This window comes from Podarcis vaucheri, assembly GCF_965113315.1.
Source record: "Podarcis vaucheri genome assembly, chromosome: 7".
Classification (NCBI taxonomy): domain Eukaryota; kingdom Metazoa; phylum Chordata; class Lepidosauria; order Squamata; family Lacertidae; genus Podarcis; species Podarcis vaucheri.
In genome coordinates this window covers 8,103,137-8,124,490 of record NC_138765.1, presented here as the reverse complement: position 1 = coordinate 8,124,490, position 21,354 = coordinate 8,103,137, and the positions used below count along the sequence as shown (strand labels likewise).

The 21,354-nt window shown below is 47.5% G+C and overlaps 1 protein-coding gene across 1 annotated transcript; it reads left to right on the top strand.

The window, feature by feature from the left end:
* Window positions 1-2,986: 2,986 nt before the first annotated feature.
* Window positions 2,987-20,119, top strand: HNRNPL (heterogeneous nuclear ribonucleoprotein L). Its single transcript, XM_082231148.1, has 13 exons — window positions 2,987-3,142; window positions 7,636-7,754; window positions 7,870-8,107; window positions 8,532-8,619; window positions 9,848-9,942; window positions 10,673-10,745; window positions 14,172-14,243; window positions 14,336-14,616; window positions 15,743-15,864; window positions 16,726-16,927; window positions 17,325-17,382; window positions 18,175-18,270; window positions 19,785-20,119. The coding sequence occupies exons 1-13, from the start codon at window positions 3,002-3,004 to the stop codon at window positions 19,841-19,843; spliced, it is 1,644 nt and encodes a 547-aa protein (XP_082087274.1). The 5' UTR covers window positions 2,987-3,001; the 3' UTR covers window positions 19,844-20,119.
* Window positions 20,120-21,354: the final 1,235 nt, after the last annotated feature.

Sequence of the window (21,354 nt, the reverse complement as noted above, 5' to 3'; positions counted from 1 at the left end):
GCTATTAAACTGCTGAGCAATCTCTGTAAATCCTGCTCCGTAGACACAGTTAACTGTTGCTGTCCAGGCCCCCGTGTGGCCATAGAGGGCTCTCAGGCATAGCTGTCAACTTCCAGATTTGAAATTAAGGGATCAGCAGCCTCACCTGTCCCAGGGACAGTGTCCAGGATATCTAACAATCCGGGATAGCAGCAAGAAACGGCACTGGAATAAGGGAATTTCCCGCAAAAAAAGGGAAGGTTGACAGCTTTGCTCTCAGGACACATCCTAGGGAACCTTTCCCACCTGAGGACCACACTTCCTCCTGGGCAACCTTGTGGGGGCCGCATGCCGGTGGAGGGAGGAGCCAAGGGCAAAAGTGGGCGGAACCGCACATTTTCTCCCTGAATAGTAGGCTTGTTTCCATGACCCTCACTAACTTCCTTTCAGACAAGCAAGGACACATTCCAGCCAGGTGAAAACACTTACGGAGAAATAAGAAATAGGGTGGTGAGGGGTGTAGCCTGGGAGAGTCCTGGGGGCCAGGTAGAGGCCTTGAGGGTCCGCAGGTGACAGTGAGAAAAATTAGCCAGTCACCAGGCGTGTTTTGCAACTGATGTGGATCCAACTGCGACCATGTGATCTGAAATATTTCCCTTGAAGCTTGTTTTATTTTATGTTTTTATGTTTTGCAAACCGCTTTGAGATTTGTTCTTTAAAATATAAAACAGTATAGAAATGAAATTCATAATAATAAAACTCAATTGCAAAAAAAAGAGGAAGCCCCTAGACATTGCATTGTGGCAACCCTAACCTAGTGTAATAAACAAAATCTGCCCTTATTCCCTTATGGGGGATACAAGAACCCTTTTAGAGTCCTTTGTAGGTTCTCCATCGGTCAGAGGAAAATAACAGAGGCCAACCAGAGAATATTGAGAAGCAAAGCAGCTAGTAAGCCTGATCTTTATTGAACTGTTGAAACAGGGTCTCCCCTCACACGCAGGAGGAGAAGGACCCAGAACAAAGGTGTGCTTGCCCTTATACAGTGGTACCTTGGGTTACATACGCTTCAGGTTACATATGCTTCAGGTTACAGACTCCGCTAACCCAGAAATAGTACCTCGGGTTAGGAACATTACTTCAGGATGAGAACAGAAATCGTGCGGCGGCAGCAGGAGGCCCCATTAGCTAAAGTGGTGCTTCAGGTTAAGAACAGTTTTAGGTTAAGAACGGACCTCTGGAACGAATTAAGTACTTAACCCGAGGTACCACTGTAATTGCCTTCCCTGGAGCTCATGACCACCCCTCCCTACGTCATATCTACATCGCAGAAGGGGTGTAACCCAAGACCACCCCAAACAAACATCAAACCTACATCACAGAAAAGGTGGTCTACAACAGAAATTTGAATGTTGTTGTTTTTCCTGTCTGTCAGGTTATCTGATAACACCTTTCCTGATTGCCTTTCCTGGTAGTCTGGCCATTCCTTTGAGATGGTGATTTCCAAATTCCTGAGACAATGGGAAGGTTCCTTCACCCCCTCCCTCCTTGCAGAGAAAACATTTGGTCAGTTTGGGAGTCAAAATGGTTTCAGGATGGTCTTCCTTTGCTGCTCCAGACATGTGGTCCACATATCTATGTACGTGCTTGGTTGGTACATTTATGAACATTTATTATATATATAAAGGTAAAGGGACCCCTGACCATTAGGTCCAGTCGTGACCGCTTCTGGGGTTGCGGCGCTCATCTCGCTTTATTGGCTGAGGGAGCCGGTGTACAGCTTCCGGGTCATGCGGTCAGCATGACTAAGCCGCTTCTGGCGAACCAGAGCAGCGCACGGAAACTCCGTTTACCTTCCCGCCGGAGCGGTACCTATTTATCTACTTGCACTGGTGTGCTTTCAAACTGCTAGGTTGGCAGGAGCAGGGACCGAGCAACGGGAGCTCTGGCTTCCTTGGCCAAAGTGTTAGGTGGCTCCCACAATCCTTTGCACTTGTGCCAGAAGCTCATTGGGTCCCTAGTCCTAAAGGCATGGCGGCTCCCATGATCCTTTGCAGCCTGACTGGGTTCTAGCTAGTGCCTTGTAGTATCTTGCCCAGCTAAGAAGCCCATTGGCTAAAGTGAAGAGCCACTCCCACAATCCTTTGCTGTTATACTTCAGCCAAGCTAGACGCCGTTGACTTTCTTGGCCAACATCCAGGAAAACTCCCACAGTCCTTTGCGTTGTCCTCGGCCTGAGATGTGTGGGCGGGATTCGTTTTAACGATTAGAGTGGATAGGCCTTTTGTGGAGGAAAAATCCCGCCTCCTGTTTTATTTTATTGGCTCAAACTCACAAGGGACGGAGGGGGGGACTGAAATCGCGCTCACCAATTAAAATAAAGAGCACGGGCTTTAAGTCCAATGGTTTTCAGCGAGCAGGGCGACGGACACAAAAACTAGCCAATAAAATTGACGCAGAGAGACAATGCGTTCCGTTATAGGAACAAATACGCACGAGGGTGTCTTCTTTCGATATGGCCCAATCAGACTTTGCGTTGCTATGATGGATACTCCAAGTACCCAATAAGACAACAGGAGCGAACTGCAGCGTTTTCTGGGAGCCAACGGTTTTCTGGAGAAGAAGGAGGGCGCTCCATGAGAGGCAATGCGGTGGGGCGGGATGCCGACTGGAGAGACGTCGTTTCCGTCCAATTAATTTGAAGGGACGTCTGATGGACGCTGCCGCCGCCCAACCGGGCTCGCCGAGCCTCTTGAAAAGCAGGCGCGAAAGCGAATCAATCCGGCAGGCGGGAGACACCCGATCCAATGGCGTCGGAGGGCGGGACGCAGGTGGGTAAGGGAGCCGCTGGACCCAATGGGCGCCTGGGCGCTGCTGAATGACGGGAGGCGCGCCCAATCGAGGCGTACCTAAGGTGGGAGCGAGGGTGGGCTGCTGTAGTGCGGGCGCCATGTCGCGGCGGAGGTGGCGCGGTTCGCAGAGCGGCGAGGGCGGCGGCGGCGGCTCGGGACGCGGCGGAGAGATGGTGAAGATGGCCGGCGGAGGCGGAGGAGGCGGGTCGGGGCGCTACTATGGGGGAGGCCCTGACGGCGGCCGCGCGCCCAAGCGCCAGAAAACGGAAAACGCGGATCACGGCCCGGGAGGAGCGGCCGGTGGAGGCGGGGTGAGGAGAGCCAGGGCCGGCGGCGGGGCGGGATGGGCCTGAGGAGAAGAAGGAGGAGGAAGGCCGCGCGGCGGTACTTGGCGGGGGGGGTGAGGGGACGTGCGCGCGCAGCGTGGAAAACGAAGCGAAACGGGCCTGGTGGCGGAACCTCCATGCGCAGGAGCAGACTACCCCTCCCGGGAACTTCGCGCCGCCTTCGCTGGACGTAGCGGAAGCTCAAGAGCGGAGCCTCCACGTGCGGGAGCAGTCTATCAGGAGCAGGCGGGCGTCTGCCTTTCCACGCGTGCGCCGGCTTACCTAAGGGCCCCACTTCTACGCGAATGCAATTCTGGTTCTAAAAGCAGCGTAAGGGGTCTCTCTAGAATAGTGTATTTTTCAGCATAGTATATTTATTGTATAATATAGCGTATTTAAAAATGGGGTTTCAGAGTTTTTGGGGGTTTTAGAATGTTTTATGTAGTTTTTTAATTTCATTGTTCTGTATGGGACAATGGCAATAAAGAGATCGTATATCGTATTGTATATCTAACCCTAAAAACGCTTTGGATTTCATATTCGGTGTAGTGCATGCAGACGTAAAGTACGTAAACACACACATATACAGTGGTACCTCGGGTTACAGACTCCGCTAGCCCAGAAATAGTACCTCGGGTTAATGATAATAATAATATATTGCAGTGGTACCTCGGGTTAAGTACTTAATTCGTTCCGGAGGTCTGTTCGTAACCTGAAACTGTTCTTAACCTGAAGCACCGCTTTAGTTAATGGGGCCTCCTGCTGCCGCCGCCAGAGCCCGATTTCTGTTCTCATTCTGAAGCAAAGTTCTTAACCTGAAGCACTATTTCTGGGTTAGCGGAGTCTGTAACCTGAAGCGTATGTAACCTGAAGCGTATGTAACCCGAGGTACCACTGTATTTATCCCCAGCCACTCTGGGCGGCTTCCAACAAAACACTAAAATACAATAACCTATTAAACATTAAAAGCTTCCCTAAACAGGGCTGCCTTTAGATGTCTTCTAAAAGTTTGGTAGTTATTTTTCTCTTTGACATTGGTGGAAGGGCGGGCGCCACTACTGAGAAGGCCCTCTGCCTGCTTCCCTGTAACTTGGCTTCTCGCAGGGAGGGAACCGCCAGAAGGCCCTCGGTGCTGGACCTCAGTGTCTGGGCAGAACGATGGAGGTGGAGACACTCCTTCAGGTATTAAGGTATTAAGAGGTATTAAGGGTTAAGAACTTTGCTTCAGGATGAGAACAGAAATCACACAGCGGCAGCATTAGCTAAAGTGGTGGTTCAGGTTACGAACAGTTTCAGGTTAAGAACAGACTGCCAGAACGAATTAAGTTCTTCACCCGAGGTACCACTGTAGATAGATATAGGTACAGTGGTACCTCGGGTTACATACGCTTCAGGTTACAGACTCTGCTAACCCAGAAATATTACCTTGGGTTGAGAAATTTGCTTCAGGGTGAGAACAGAAATCGTGCAGCAGCGGCAGCAGGAGGCCCCATTAGCTAAAGTGGTGCTTCAGGTTAAGAACAGACCTCCAGAACGAATTAAGTTCTTAACCCGAGGTACCACTGTACATGTTTATAAAGGCACACAAGGAGACCTGTGTAAACCTGTAGTTCAGCTGCCTCGTTTTTTGCAAAGGTTGGGAGGGGAATTTGGGAGGGTGCTGTTTTTTCCCCAGGGGACAGAGATGCAGTCCATAATAGTCCCTGCTGAATGCCAGGCGCATGGCAAAGGCCTCATTATTTTAGCAGGTATTTTAAGGCAGTTCTTTTGCTTTTGTAATGAATATACATGGCTCTTACTCTCTTTATGATGGTTGGTTTTTTTTAAAAAAAAAAATCCCCACCACTTAGGAATTCTGAATGAATACATAGCTAAATCTGAAGCGGAGTACGCCCATTGAAACCTATGAAACTAAGTTAATTGGGTCAATTAACTTCCTAGGGAAGGATTAGCATTGAATGCCCCCTTGACGCCTCACTTTGTGTGCCCTTTCCTACCCTGCTGCCCACCAGATGTTTTGGACTGCAGCGCTAGTTGTAGTCCAAAACATGGAGGACAGCAGAGTGAGAAAGAATGTACTGACGTAATTGAACAGGGTAGTAGTAGGTGTGAGGTGGTACTGTTTTGTGCTCCACTAAAGGACTCTTTGGGGACGCGGGTGGCGCTGTGGGTTAAACCACAGAGCCTAGGGCTTGCCGATCAGAAGGTCAGTGGTTCGAATCCCCACAACGGGGTGAGCTCCCGTTGCTCGGTCCCTGCTCCTGCCAACCTAGCAGTTCAAAAGCACATCAAAGTGCAAGTAGATAAATAGGTACTGCTCCGGCGGGAAGGTAAACGGCGTTTCCGTGCGCTGCTCTGCTTCGCCAGAAGTGGCTTAGTCATGCTGGCCACATGATCCAGAAGCTGTACACCCGCTCCCTCGGCCAATAAAGCGAGATGAGCGCCGCAACCCCAGAGTCGGTCACGACTGGCTTAATGGTCAGGGGTTCCTTTACCTAAGGGACTCTTTATCTTTAGCAACTGCCACAAACTGGTAGATGCCTGGTAGACTGGGTCACACTTTAAAATAGACATTACACCTGTGAAGTAGAGGGACTTAACTCATAACTTGCAAGCAGAGCCTGGGATTATAGGGCAGCATAGCTCTCAAGTACCAGATACAAGGCACAGAACATCGGGTCGTTGTCACCATCTCTCCTCCGATTCTGCACCAATTGGAAATGGCAAACTCAGTAAGATGGTGCCCTTCATTCTGATTTACAGGGTTTTTCTTTAACCTTTTCTTTAACAGAGTGTGTTGCTAATAAAATTATATTGATAATAGGAGAAAGTTTAGGGTTCTTTTTAATTAACCCCAAATTTGCTATAATTCAGCTTCCAAAAGCAAATTTCAGAAAAAGCAAACAGCTCCCCCCCCCCCCCAAATACATCGTGGTGTGGAGGAAATAAAATGTAGTAACAGTGGTGGATACATCTGGGAAGAATACCTTGCTCCACACACTCTGTGAGGTGCTAGGCAGGACAAAAGCTCTTTTTCAGATTTCTGATGGGATTAGGACAGTTCACTGCTAACACAGTGGAACCACAGGCATGAAGCAGTCACAGAACCTTGGATCAGGGTTTGTGTTGAAATAAGGACTGAACCTCCTGGCCAGAGGTGGCCAACCTTTATTGACCAGAGGGCCACATTAACTTCTAGCTCACCCTCCTGAAGGCACATATGAGTGCTGGCTGTGGCTGCACCACGCTTGGGTATGAGAGCCAGCATGGTGTAGTGGTTAAGAGCGGTGAACTCGTAATCTGGGGAACCGGGTTCGCGTCTCCGCTCCTCCACATGCAGCTGCTGGGTGACCTTGGGCTAGTCACACTTCTCTGAAGTCTCAGCCCCACTCACCTCACAGAGTTTTTGTTGTGGGGGAGGAAGGGAAAGGAGAATGTTAGCCACTTTGAGACTCCTTCGGGTAGTGATAAAGTGGGATATCAAATCCAAACGCCTCTTCTTCTATACTCGGCTAGCACATACAGGTAAACACACAAAGGTACACAGCCTCCTCCTCAGCTGATCTGTGCAGATTAGCCAAGGGGGGTGATTATTGCCCCTTCTCCACTCATCAAGTCATGCTGTCATCAGGGTGTTGGGCTCATCCACCTCAGCACTGTCTCTACTTTTGCCTCTGCCACCAAAATTGGGATGGGGACATAAAAAGCGCTTGGTATCAGGCCGCCAAACTAAGACAAATCCAGAGATCCTCAACTAGTGAACTCCACTGTCTGCTACTAGCAACATGGACATCTCTGGAAGAAGTTTGATTGGCTTGTGAGAGGTGAGAGGAAATAATGATGACTTGAAATAGAGGGTGCTTTTCACAGTGTGCCCAGATTGAGAATAGGGAGACTTTTGTAACCATCAGTTGCAAAGTAGTCTCCCCCCCCCAAAAAAAAAGAGTCTCAGGTGGAGGCATGAGTCTTAATTTCTCTGGGGGAAATAACTGTCTTCTACCGTTCTTGGCAATAACCTCTCCAGCTGCCCAAGGGCAACTTTGTTATCTTTGCTCAGACTGACAAGACTGGTTTTGTTTTGTTATTTTAAAAATAAAGAGTCTAGGTTTTCTCAAATTTACTTGCCATTGGGAGGGGTAGTTACTTTTCTCACAGAAAAAAAAGTGACTTTGTGGTGTTGGAAATGAAGCCTATATTTTGATCTAGAAATGTGTAGTATCAGGATGGAGCCTGCTCTTAATTGTTAAGTATATAAAATAAAATGCCTGAGTGTAGCAAAGGAGGCTTTGGAGAGTCAAGTTAATACAAAAAGTTTTTCCTTAATGTTTGATTACTCCACTGAGGAGGTTCCATGTCTTTTTGCTTGTGGGGCAATTCCTAGCGAGAACTAACCTTTGTGTAAAGAGGCTATTCTTCATTTGCAGCTAGAGTGGTTTGCAGTAGAGAACAAAGTTTTTCTCTTCTTTCGCCCCTGGCAGGAGAACTATGATGATCCCCACAAACCAGCTGCTTCCCCTGTCGTCCACATCAGGGGCCTGATCGATGGTGTTGTGGAAGCTGACCTTGTAGAGGCCCTGCAGGAATTTGGCCCCATAAGGTTAGGAGTGGGCAAATTGGGCATCTGACGAGATGGAATGGAGGATGGTTGGACGTTTGTGTGGTGCTGACTACTTTGGCAGTGTAAGCAGTCTGGTTCCTTTTCTTCCCCCAAGCTATGTGGTGGTGATGCCCAAAAAGAGGCAGGCTCTGGTGGAGTTTGAGGATATCTTGGGAGCCTGCAACGCTGTGAACTACGCAGCTGACAACCAGATCTACATCGCTGGGCACCCAGCCTTTGTCAACTACTCCACCAGCCAGAAGATTTCACGCCCCGGCGACTCGGATGATTCTAGGGGAGTCAACAATGTTCTTCTCTTCACCATCCTGAACCCCATCTACTCCATCACAACGGTGCGTAGTGATGCTGCGTGTACTCAGCCAGAAACACTTGAACGTAATTAGTCCATGTCTTTGTTGGGGGCCCCAGGGTTCATTTGAAACACGGTGCAGATGAATAAATTATAGCTGCCAGGATAATTGCTGTCGTTGCAAGTCTTTCCAGGTCCACAAAATAGCTTGCCTGGATCCTAGGGTGGATGGCAGCAGTGTGTTCCATTGTTTTTGAAGATGCTCTGTTGCCTTTTCTCCGTTGCCTGTGGTTTTCTGACTAGTAGTCAGATCTACTAGGTTAGTGTCTGACCTTCCAGATGTTGGACTCCAGGTCCCATCAGTCTTTTTCACCATGGCCAATGATCAGGGACTAGGAGGCCAACAACATCTTAAAGGCCATATGTTCCCCAGTTTTAAAAATATGCAATTGTTTTTCATCTTACAGGATGTGCTGTACACCATCTGCAACCCATGTGGCCCAGTGCAGCGGATTGTTATCTTCCGAAAGAATGGTGTCCAGGCTATGGTGGAATATCCTTTTTCCCCCTGGTGTCTAGGAAACCTGTAGTAATTGAACCATGTTTGTCCTTGGAATAGTTCAAAATAAGTGCCTAGCAGCTTGGGCAAACAAATTGCTTTTATCTGTTGTCTCAGGCTTTTTGACACTAACATTTGCTGTGCTACTAGCCTGAAGAAAGATTATTACTGTTCTGTCTTCATTTGAGTTTCAGTGAGTAGTCTCCTACTTCAGCTCCTCAGAAGACAGTTACAGTGGTACCTCGGTTTTCGAACGCCTCCATGGTCAAACATTTTGGAACTCGGAATGCCGAAAACCCAGAAGTGCACCTTGGAAGTCGAACAGGAAACACGGCTCCTGTTTTGAGTTTTTCATTTTGAGACTTCCACTTCCGGTTTTCTGACATTTCAGAACTTGAACAGACTTCCGGAATGGATTATGTTCGAAAACCGAGGTACCGCTGTACTTCTGTTTTGTGGACTCCCTTGATCAGGGGTAGGCAGCCTAAGGCCCATGGGCCACAAGCAGCCCATGCATGGGTCGTTTAACCGGCCCACGAGCTGCCCCCGAACCGAGCCGCCCACTTGCCGAGTCCCTGCGTGTTGCGCTAAACCGGCGCAGAACAGCGCGGGGGCTTGCTTCTGCAGCACCAGAAATCTGAAATCACGTTTACGCAGATGCTGGTAATCATGTCTGCACCAGATGCAAATGCCGGAAATCGCGGGCACTCACATGCGCGTGTAATCCAGCCCACGGAGGGATCTCCGCTGGAGTGAACCGGCCCAGGCGAGGTAAACCTTGCCGACCCCTGCCCTTGATAGTCTGCTCTACTGTGAGAGCATAGGTTTACAAATCCCCAAGTCCTGTTTGAGCCTCTGGCTTTGGTCAAGGCCTGGAGCCATCTGGGAATTGGCAGAACACTGTGTCAGGCTTGTTCACGCGGCCCTCACCTGATTACCTGAGCACTATGCTTGCACACCACAGGTATCTCCACCACTAACCTGAAGGAGCAGTCTCTACAATAGAAGGCAAGAGGCAATTGCAGTTTCAGTGGGGTGGGTTTAGTTCTGAATGCATGTGATCTCAAGCTGGACATATGAGGTGGAGGGGAAGGCAATTCTAAGACACTGATGTACGTCTGAAAGGGTCCAACAACAAGAACTTCAAAGTTGAAGTGTTAAGTTTTTCCGATGGCCAAAAGGCTGCCCCAATTTCTCCCAAGGCTTCCTTAACACTACAAACATTTGACTCTGTGCAGAGCGCCCAGAGAGCAAAAGCTTCTCTGAATGGGGCTGACATTTATTCTGGATGCTGTACTCTGAAGATTGAATACGCAAAGGTGAGTGTCGCTTTGAAGAATTTGATAGGGTTCTTTGTGCCTGTAGAAGCATCTTCTGTGTGATCCTTGGTGAACTGAAAGGGAGATGACCCTTGCCATCAAAAATTTGTAGAAGTATTCTGTCCCTTAGTTCAGGTATGTCACTCCCTGTTCCAGGGCTTGTGGAACAGGGCTATTCTACAATATGTTTTTTCCAGCCCTAAAGCCTCCCTTTCTAATGCTGCTCCCTCAAAACCCCCCCCCCTCCTAAAACATACTGGGTTGTGCTCTGATTTGTGTTGAGTCTTGCTTTCTCATCCAACACAGCATTATAGCTACATTATGTTACTGCTGGCCATAAGGGGAATCACAAAAGTGGAAAGGGCGTGAAGTCTACACATGCTGACTAGTCAGTGGAACATGTTGCTAAAAAATTGTGGCTAACAGCAAAGAAGACTCAAAATGCATGGGGGAATAAGTATACGGGTTCTTGCCTGCAGTAGCAAAAAGTACACCTGCCAAGTTAATGTTACTGACTAATGGGCTAAAGTTGGGTCAGTGATGGTCACTGTACCTTGTTAATGGCTCTTAGACTGAACTGGGTGAATTGCTGGTCTGCCCTAACCTGTGCACTGTATTGCACTCAACCATCAGTGCAGTCAAGCTTTTGGAAGAGGCGTAGCTAAGGGTTGGCCACATAATTTGGACACCTTGCATTACTTTTGTACGGCTGTGTGTGTTTGTTTTTTAGCCAACCCGCCTGAATGTGTTCAAGAACGACCAGGACACATGGGACTACACCAACCCTAACCTCAGTGGACAAGGTAACCTTGATAGACTGCTTTGCAGCCACACATGAACCCTTGCCTTTCCCCCTTGAGTAGCACACTTCATAGATCTGATTTGTGTGATGTAATGCCATTTGCCTGCTGTCCAGCATTGTGGCTGATTTTGGAAGTCTTGAGCTAGTGCAGCTGTGCTTTGACTTCTGACGTTTTTTGTAAGGCGTTATCAGGCCACCAGAGCCTTTTATTAAGGAGGCCTAATAAGACATTTAAGATACGCGGTTGTAAATAGTGACAAGTAGTTTCGAAGGGAAGTGTGCATTCTCATTGGCATGTTTAAGGTCTCCGGGACAACAATGAATTCACTTCCTCCACCCAGTATAGGCAGGGCCATGGGACCAGGCTTCAGTCACAGCGCCAGTTTCTCTGGCTCCACCTTCCTTTCCTTCCCTTGCCTAGGATAGTCTCCAATCTACTTGTGGCAAGATTCGAGAACTGGAACACAGCATTGGGAATATGGTGGCACAGTTAAAAGGAGGTGGTTCCTGAAGTTGAACTTCAGGGCACGTGTGGAGCCTGTGTAAGGTACAGCTAACCAGGGTGAAGAATGGGCATCGCTAATACTATTTTGCAAAAGGCAACGCCAAATGGACTTTCAGGAAGCGCTTGATCCTGGAGGTATCACTTCAGGGAATGGCTGTTCTCATCTGCTTGAAAAACAAGGTGCATTGTTGAAAGCAGGAGCGTCAAAATGGCCTGTTGCCCCAACCCTGATCCAGCTGGGGGTGGTTGCATAGCACGCTTGCCATTCAGTGGGTTGGGTGTGGGCTCCTTCCCCCTGAGAAGTCTCAGGTGACACCTTGCTGTGCACATAGCACAGAGATGGTGAAGGAAGGGGGCTTTGCTCAGGCCGGAGGTAAAGCTGTGCATTAAGCTCACAGATATTTTTAGGGGCGAGGAATGTGGAACAAGTTAGAACGTTAACATGCTCCAGGTCGGCCCACAGTCGGCTGAAGAGCAGTGTCTTGGTTTCTGAACCGGAGGGGAGTGGCAGGTCTTATCTGACCCACCTTGTTTTAGCGGCTTGTGTGATGCTGTCTTTTTGTGTGTTACACCGCAAGCAGTGTAATTCACACAACAGGCATTAAATTGGCTTAAAGATGGGGTTTGTGTGGTCTTGGACCCTTAATACTTCGGCGTTGCCCTGCCTTCCTCCACGGATGTAGAGATCACCGGGTGCTGCAGGGAAGCAGTTGTGGGGGGCAGGCTGGAGGAAGCTGTTGATCAAGGGGGCTGGCCAAGGTCATTTTGGGCCCCACCCCATAGCAAAGCAAGCAATGGCATTACATGACTTGACATGAACATGATTCACTTTCTCCTCCAAGGTACATAACTAGAAGATTGTACAGATTGGCAGTGGCTAGTTGGCAGGGCTGTGCAATTCAGTTAGCTGCCTCCTGGCTCTCCTGTCTTTAGGCTGGGCAAAGAGGAGGTACACTAACCTGGCCTTTCCCCAGCTCTGAACAGTGCGTTCACACATGACCCTGGGGGAACCGTATGCTACTGCAGCCGAAGTCCTGAATTGCCTGTGATCTGCCTTCTGCTACACACGCTTTAACACCACACAGTGTAGGAAAAAAAAGCCAACCTTCCACTAGCTCTGCCTGGAGAAAACACGCAGCATCTTAACAAAGTACCTGAAAAAGCAGCAGATTTGAGTTCCAATTCTTTTACATCAAGAACACCACACCGTGATCCAAGAAACATCTACAAGCACAGAGTGAGACAGAGAGAGAATGAGAGAGAGAAAGACGCACCAGGCCACGACATTCTTACAAATCCAAAACAAACAAACCAAACCTTGAACCCAAGAATGTTACACAGAAACTAGGAAAACACAGACCAGATGGGTCTCAGACAAACGCACCAGCGCTCTTACCGGAGAACGGAGTAGATCCCAGAGACCCTCCAAGACATAGGACGCTCTCCATATCAACACGGTTTGGTTTGGGAGGGCAGTTTATCACTCCTTTTCTCGCAGTCCACGGCTGCCAACATTTATCAGCGCCGAGCGGAGACAGACAAAAAAAAAACACCAAGTACCCAGAGCCCCCAGCTCCCTAGAGACTTGGGGGTGCTTTCTGCTCCAGGGGGCACTTGGGACCCAAGGCACATTCCACTATCAGAGGAGAGACATGCACACGGGAGACCTACACAGAGCCAGAAGCACCAAACCTGTTTAACAGCACATGACAAAAACATCAGGAGACGCAACACGGAAGGGACACTCATTATTACACCTTTGTTATGTCCTTTTTTTCCTTGATACCATCTGAAGACAAACAAAAACATCTCTGTGAGCCCTATTTTTACTTTAAAAAACTTTTTTTTTACTTGAAATTGTATCAGTTTGGTGCCTGTTGACTTGTATTTGACTCTGAAACCATATAACGCAGGGTCGCAGTGTATGTTTGATGGGACGCCATCTTTCAGAACTGTGCTTACACTGTTGAAGCGTCCAATGGTAAGAGAAATGCAGAATATGTATGTGACAATGGACATTGTACTGTGTACTACTGCTGTAAGTAGCCCTTTTCAATCTTTGTAATGACTATCGAAATAAACTGCAAAACACCCCCTTTTTTTTGTTTCGTTAGAGCAACAGTGATATTGTATGGATTGCTTAAATTCTTCTGCCTTGTATACAATCACGTGTTTTAACTTGACTGCTGTTTTTTTTGCTTTGCTTTTGGCGTACTCTCCTCAGTCTCTCGCTTAGTCCCTTTACCTTTGCTAGGGTTGGGTGGGGATGTTAGTTTTTTTATATTATTATTCTTGTTGCCCTGAGTAGAACTGTCAAGTCCTTTGACTCCCTTCTCCTCTTCCTCCCTGCTCCCCTCGGCCAAGGTCGCCTTTCTTTATAACTCGTTTCCATGTTGATAAGGTTTGGCATGCTCTCAGTCACCACCGAGTGCAGAAATTGAACTTCACTTAGGCCAAAAGGCAGCTGTTTCGAGGAGAACACTGGATCCAAATGCAAACCTGTGCCGACCACGACCTCGGAGTAGGTCAGACAAGTGGCAGTGCTCTGCTTAAAAGGCATATCAGCCTAGAAAAAATGGCTGGATTTGTAGCATTGCAAGAGAAAGCAAAATGTCCCCTTCCAGAGCTGCTGCCCCTCCTCCCTAGCTCAAAGTTTGTGTTTGGGGGGTGGGGTGGAGCTATTTGTCTGCCCCAGGAGAAGAGTTAGGCGCACTTTGGACCCTTGAAAATGGGTAGACCTTTCGCCACCTTCTGTCTTCCAGTGGCTGGAGGCAGATCTTATTCTCAAGGTGTTGGAAATATTTAACTTAAGGGAGAGCCATGGGGGTGGACTTGTGACTTTCTAGCATCCAACACGTGCCCCAGAGATACAAGTGTCGGGCTTTTGCTGTCTTTTCCTAATGGCCTCCTCTTTTTGGACAGGTGAGCCAGGTGGGAACCCCAACAAGCGTCAGAGGCAGCCTCCTCTCCTTGGGGACCATCCGGCTGAATATGGTAAGAAGCCGGCACACAGCAGCAGCATCCAGGGGAACAAACCCCAAATCTCTAGCCTCGCCTTGAGCTCTCAATGTCTGTTCCCTCCCCAGGAGGACCTCACGGTGGCTACCACGGGCACTATCACGATGAAGGCTATGGCCCCCCACCGCCTCATTATGAAGGGAGGCGGATGGGCCCACCTGTTGGGGGCCGCCATCGGGGGCCGAGCCGCTACGGGCCTCAGTATGGACACCCCCCTCCTCCACCCCCACCCCCAGAGTATGGCCCCCATGCTGACAGCGCAGTCCTGATGGTTTATGGCTTGGATCAGTCCAAGATGAACTGTGACAGAGTGTTCAACGTCTTCTGCCTGTACGGAAACGTGGAGAAGGTAATTAAATTGACTGTCTCCTTCTCCCAGAGCCTGCTCTGTCTTGCTCCTTTTACCCAAATTTGAGAAGCTCGTTCTCAGTCGGAGAACACATGTTGAGCTTGCTGGCAAAACGACAGTGCAGTTCTGCTTGCCATCGTGATGATGGATGGGCCTAGATTATCTTTCAGCAGTAGAGGTTAGGCAGCAGCAGATTACTCTTCCCCCTTGAATCAGAAGCAGACCTGTGCAAATGACTTGATGCCACTGGGAAGAGACACACTCAGTTCTCTTTGCTGAGCTCTAGCTCTCAGCTCTCTTTGTCATGATATCAGTTGTATACGGCGTTGAGATTACTTCCATGTCTCGTCTTCAGGCTCTTAAGTCAATAAGAGGGTGGAAACCTCTTTTCAGTAGCCCCATCTCCTCTTCCTCTCTCTGTTCATACCGCCCACTTGTGTGCCCCATCTTTCTGGGGCCATTCCACCAACACACCCAGGGTGATGAGCAGGGCAAAGCGAGCAAAGATTGCTGCTGCTGTTCTTGTTCCTTGTTCCTCTCACTGCTCTCTGTTGAGGTCAGATGAACAGGCAGCAACAGGAAAAAGGAAGAGAAAGGACACCTGGGGGTGTTGGTTGCAGCAGATGCTTGATAATGTCAACCCCTGAAACTGATGAATGTGAAATTTGATAGCAGTAGGATTCTTTCTGGGGGCTTTCTGATACTGGGAATTTACTCTTTTGAGAAGACAATTTTCATAGGTTCTCAGTCATTGAAAGTTGAACCAGAGTACCCAGAATGCCAAGAGTATCGAACCTCGTTCCTAATGCACCTGGAAAACAGGGCTGAGTTTTAAAAAGGCAAGTGGTTGCTGAGTAAGGGAAGCTCGTACTTGCAATTCAGTTCAAAAATGTGCCTCCTGCAAACCAGTGGCCAAATGAAAGATGGTGGCGGGATTGGCTAAGGAATCTACAGGCAACTGAGGAAAGTTAATACTGGATACACTCTTGTGCCCAGTGTCCACACAGTAAATTCCTCCTAAAATGAGTGCAGGTTTGTGGCTGTACCTTGGGGGGTTTTGTCTCCAAAATGGATCGATCTATGCCACCCGTTGATTGTGTTTCAACAAAGGTGTGTGTTTTGTTAGGTGAAGTTCATGAAGAGCAAGCCTGGAGCTGCCATGGTGGAGATGGCTGACGGTTATGCGGTGGACAGAGCAATCACTCACCTGAACAACAACTTCATGTTTGATCAAAAGCTGAATGTATGGTGAGTGCTGCTACCCCTAATTTTCAGCAGGGCTCATTCATTTATATATATATATATATATTAACATATCATTTTCAACCGTAATTAAACATACTTTTACATCTTATTCAATTTTTTTGACTTCCATCAGTCCTGTCTGAAAATTTTCCAATCTGATCTCCTAGTATGCATTTCTTATTTTTCCTATTACATTTCAAACTCATAACCAATATCTCCTATCTTTTTCTACTTTGTAACACTTTGTATATTTCTCCTTACAAAACTTCTTGTAGTCCTACTAGCGTAATTTGTTGATTACAGTTGCTCTTCAAATAATTCATATACTTCTTCCAATCTTCTGTAAATCTCTGGTCCCGCAGGTTTCGAATCCTTCCTGTCATTTTATCCAATTCTGCATAGTCCATTAATTTCGTCTGCCATTCTTCTTTTGTCAGAATTTCTTCTTCGTTTCCATTTCTGGGCTAACAATACTCTTGCCACTGTTGCTGCATATATGAACAGTTTGACATCTTGTCTATTAATGTCTTGGCCTATAATACCAAGTAAAAATGCTTCTGGGTTTTTTAAGAATGTATATTTCAACATCTTTTTCATCTCATTATATATCATTTCCCAGACGTTCTTTACTTTCTTACATTCCCACCACATGTGATAAAATGTTCCTTCTTTTTCTTTACATTTCCAACATTTATTATTTGTCTTATACATTTTAGCTAATTTCACTGGTGTAATATACCATCTATACATCATTTTCATTAAATTCTCTCCTCAGGGCTCATTCTGCTCGGTTCTCTGCCCTTGAAGGCTGCTCCTTGCCCTTAACATTTGCCCGCTCTTAAGCTGTGTGTTTCCTTCCGACAGTGTTTCCAAGCAACAGGCCATCATGCCTGGCCAGTCTTACGGCCTTGAAGACGGTTCATGCAGCTACAAGGATTTCAGTGGCTCTCGGAACAACAGGTTTTCAACCCCAGAGCAAGCAGCCAAGAACAGGATCCAGCACCCCAGTAATGTGCTTCATTTCTTCAATGCTCCTCTGGAGGTGACAGAAGATAACTTCTACGAGGTAATGCCTCAGGCCCATCCTGGAGTCAGGTAACATAGAAAAGGGAGTTTGGCAGTTGGTCTGGCCAAGGGAGAGTCTCAAGAGGTGTGCCAAGGCCTGCTGCCCCGATGGATCACAGGCCTCGCCCGGTATTTGGCTCCCTAGGCGGATTGCCACATCATAGGTGTGGGAAGGAAGGGACTATGTGGCAGTGCTAAAACATTCTGTGAAAATAGGACTACAAGTTATTTGTCATGTCCCCGGCACCTTACGTTGTAGATAAGTAACTGTTCGCGGTGCAAAAGCATTTTTCTTCTCTCGGATTTGGAAGCGGAACATGACTTAACATGCATGTTATAAAAAAACACTGCAATCAGTTTCATAACTTAACACTTGCGTTGTATTTTTATCCTGTCAGATCTGTGATGAACTGGGGGTGAAGAGACCAGCTTCAGTCAAGGTGTTTTCGGGGAAAAGTAAGTACATGCTGCAGTTTTCAAGCCTCAAAATGCTGCTACTCAGCAAGCAGGAATAGGGGCTGGAGGGTGCAACTCAGCTGGCTAGTTAAAACACTGTGCTCCACATCAGGTCGTCCATTTTACCTTATACAGTGGTGCCTCGCAAGACGAAATTAATTCGTTCCGCAAGTCTCTTCGTCTTGCGGTTTTTTCGTCTTGCGATGCACGGTTTCCCATAGGAATGCATTGAAAATCAATTAATGCGTTCCTAGGGAAACCGCCTTCAGACCAGGTCCGGGGACAGTCGCTATCTCCCCGCATCCCCTTGCTTCAAAACAGGTCCGGGGGAAGCGAAGCGCTTCTTCCCCGCTTCCCCCGGACGTCTTTTGCAGCAAGGGGCTGCAGGGAGATCGCTATCTCCCCGCAGCCCCTTGCTTCAAAAGAGAAGACCCGCTGTCCCCGGGGCAAGCTTCGTTTTGCGAAGCAAGCCCATAGGGAAATTCGTCTTGCGAGGCAACTCGAAAACGAAAAAACCTTTCGTTTTGCGAGTTTTTCGTCTCGCGAGGCGTTCGTCTTGCGGGGTACCACTGTACTGGTGTTCAGAACAGTGTTTGTTGAGGCAGCAAAACTAAGGCTGGCTGCAACATGCTTTCACTTGGGCCAGGGAAGAGCCTTGAAGATTTAAGTGGTGTATGGGTGAGGAAACAGCATCGTTCCCCTTTCTTAGCCACCCTAACCAGCCAGCCAGCCAGTCCTGTGCACATTCTCCATGTTGGCCCAACTATGTCTTCACTGTTAACTTCTTCATAGGTGAAAGGAGCTCCTCTGGCTTGCTGGAATGGGAAACCAAGGGTGATGCCCTGGAGACTCTGGCTTTCCTCAACCATTACCAGATGAAAAACCCAAGTAAGATATGTGGGGTGTGCATGTTGTGGGCTGGAGGCCTCCCCCCCCCCTTACTCATTTTTTCTGGTCTCATTTTATGTAGAACAGTTTCCTCAATGGGTAACGGGTGAGCTGCTTTTTTCCTAAAACTTCCTGCTGGCAGGAAGTGGGGAGTAGGTGCCAATAGGTTTCTGACACTTTTGGAATTGTTAAGGCAGCATCATCTATATGCTCCCCCCATGTTGCTGGCCTGCAACGTCATCCTTTACCATTGGCCACACTGGCTGGGGCTGATGGGAGTTACTGTGATGTTTGAAGGGCCACAGTTTCTGCACACCTGATCTAGGGCCTACTAGAAGCTCTGCTGTTGGGCTGCTTCTGCCACTACCACGAGAATAAACTATGTTGAAAAGGGCAGGGGGGAAGGCAGGTTCCTGCATGGGCTCACTGCCAACTGGGCCTAAACTTTGAGGTTCAGCCTGTATTGTAATGGGCTCATTTCTCTGACCCCCCCCCCCTTCAATACCCTTGATACCATTGCTTTTGCCTACGTAAGTAGGCAAGCAGGTCCCATCAGATTGGCCCAAATCAGAGATCGCCAAACTTTAAAAACTTGTACTGTATTTTTGGTTTTTATGGAAGCCGCCCAGAGTGCCTGGGGAGGCCCAGCCAGATGGGCGGGGTATAAATAATAAATTATTATTATTATTATTATTATTATTATTATTATTATTATTATTATTATCCCATGAGCACACTCGCAAACTGGAGGAACTGTCATGGGGCATCCCAGCAGTGACACCCAGCCCCTGGAAATTGCCCCATCTCCATTGTAAAGGTAAAGGGACCCCTGACCATTAGGTCCAGTCGCGGATGACTCGGGTTGCAGCACACATCTCGCTTTATTGGCTCAGGGAGCCGGCGTACAGCTTCCGGGTCATGTGGCCAGCATGACTAAGCCGCTCCTGGCAAACCAGAGCAGCGCACGGAAACGGCGTTTAGCTTCCGACTGGAGCGGTACCTATTTATCTACTTGCACTTTGAGGTGCTTTCGAACTGCTAGGTGGGCAGGAGCAGGGATCGAGCAACAGGAGCTCACCCACCTTCTGATCGGCAAGTCCTAGGCTCTGTGGTTTAATCCACAGCGCCACCTGTGTCCCTGTCTCCATTGTAGTTACCCCTAAAAAAATGTTTTCTTCTGTAGCCAGTGAAGGAGTTTTTTCCAAGCTTAGTTGGAAGTGGGGGCATTTTCCCATATTGCAATTAGATGTTGTTTTTTAAAAGGGCTTCCAGGGGCTACAATAGAATTCTTCAGTCAAGCCTGTTGGCTGTGGGGGCCTAGACTCTGCATATAGTACACCCATGGGCATGACACATACTCTAAGTAGATTGGAGTGTGTGGAGACAACAAATCTTGAAATTTATGTAAAGCCTCTTTTCACTGGTTCATCCCTCTGAATACCTACATCCCTTGTGTTGCCACAAAAACAAATAAAGCTCAGGGGACCCTGATGCATGTCTCCTCTTCTGCCTAGATGGGCCGTATCCGTACACACTGAAACTGTGCTTCTCGACTGCTCAGCATGCCTCGTAAATTTTGTTTGGCTCCTGCCAAGGAAGACTTCCTCCGTTACTCTTTTTGTGTATGTGGGTTTTTTCAAAGTGCCCTGCATTCCTTTTTTTTAAAAAAAGAAAAAGCTTAAGTAGAGGCTGCCTGCAGCTATGTCAGCTGGGAAGAAGAAGAAGCCCTGTGGAGTTCGGGCGACATTTTAAAACTATTGTACATGTGACTTGTTCCCCCCACCCCCCCAGTCTTACAATGTGCTGCCTGTGCAACTTGGCACACCTTAATAAAGCTGTTTGGAAAATACCTCTGGTGGTTGTCTATATTGGTGGTGTAGTGGGGCTCTTGAAAAAGTTTGCTTGAACTTTGGCAGGAATTTTTCAAGTACAGAGGAGGGATGTACATGGTTAGTATTGGTGTGGGGCCTTGGTGTATGGTTTTGTCCCCTTAACCTTTGATTTCATGGAAGGAGGCATAATGGAATTGTCAAGACTGACTGCTCAGAAATCAAAAACACTAACTAGAATAATTTACTTATTTCTGGATTTATAATCTGCACTTTCATGAAAAATAATAGCAATGTGGAATGCAGCATTTAAAAATAAAATCAACAGAAACATACAAATCATAAACACTGCTTGGATTAACAAATAAAACATTGGTAAGCAAGTACGAAATACTTACTTGTCTAAACATAAATCTTTTCAAAATAGGTCTGGCAAAAAACACTCTTCTCTCTTCAATCTTTTACCAGTAGGGAGTTCCACAGGACATACTAATTCAAATGTGGACTCAGAATCTTCCATTTCTTCTTGTATATTCTGATTTTGAGAATTTGATGTCGTAAGCAAAGACTACAGGAATAAAAAGTGCAATGGTAATGTGTGTGATGTGCTTGACTCTGTATGGTGCTCTCTCCCAGAGGGCTCAACTGTTCTATAGTCAAGGGCCAACCTTATTTACTTGGAAGTGGATTTCTCTTATGAGAGTGTGCATTTAGCAGCATTGCAGGCTAAATATTTATACAGTGCCTGCTTTAAAAATTCAGTGGCTTCCAGTCATGAACGAAACATCAAAAACTGCTAAGAGGTGACCTCCACCTGCCTGCAACTGGTTTGTGTACCAGTTAAGTTTTCATACTCTCTCCAAAGTTGGAAAAACAGGTAATGAGGCGGTGTGACTGTGGTTCCTGATCTTCCCTACCATAATACTTTAACAGAAGCAATGCTTCAATTTTTGTAACGGTGAAAAACCAATGTCTATCCAGCCTTGAGTTTAGTAATAATTGGCATAAATTCAACACACACCCCTTCCCCAATCTCCCTTGCAGAGACTTGTAACAGGGATGTTGAGCGAGAGATTCCTCCATTGCAGAGGAATGGACTAGATCCAGTGGCCAACTCCCAAGAAGCTGCCATCTACTCACAGTTAAAAACTAGTAGTGATCTACCCCGTTTTGGGTGGTTCAGGTCTACATTGTTGAGAGGCAGGAGGAAGGCCTGTTTTGGGGGGTTTGGGTCAAACTTGTTGAGCTTTTTTTG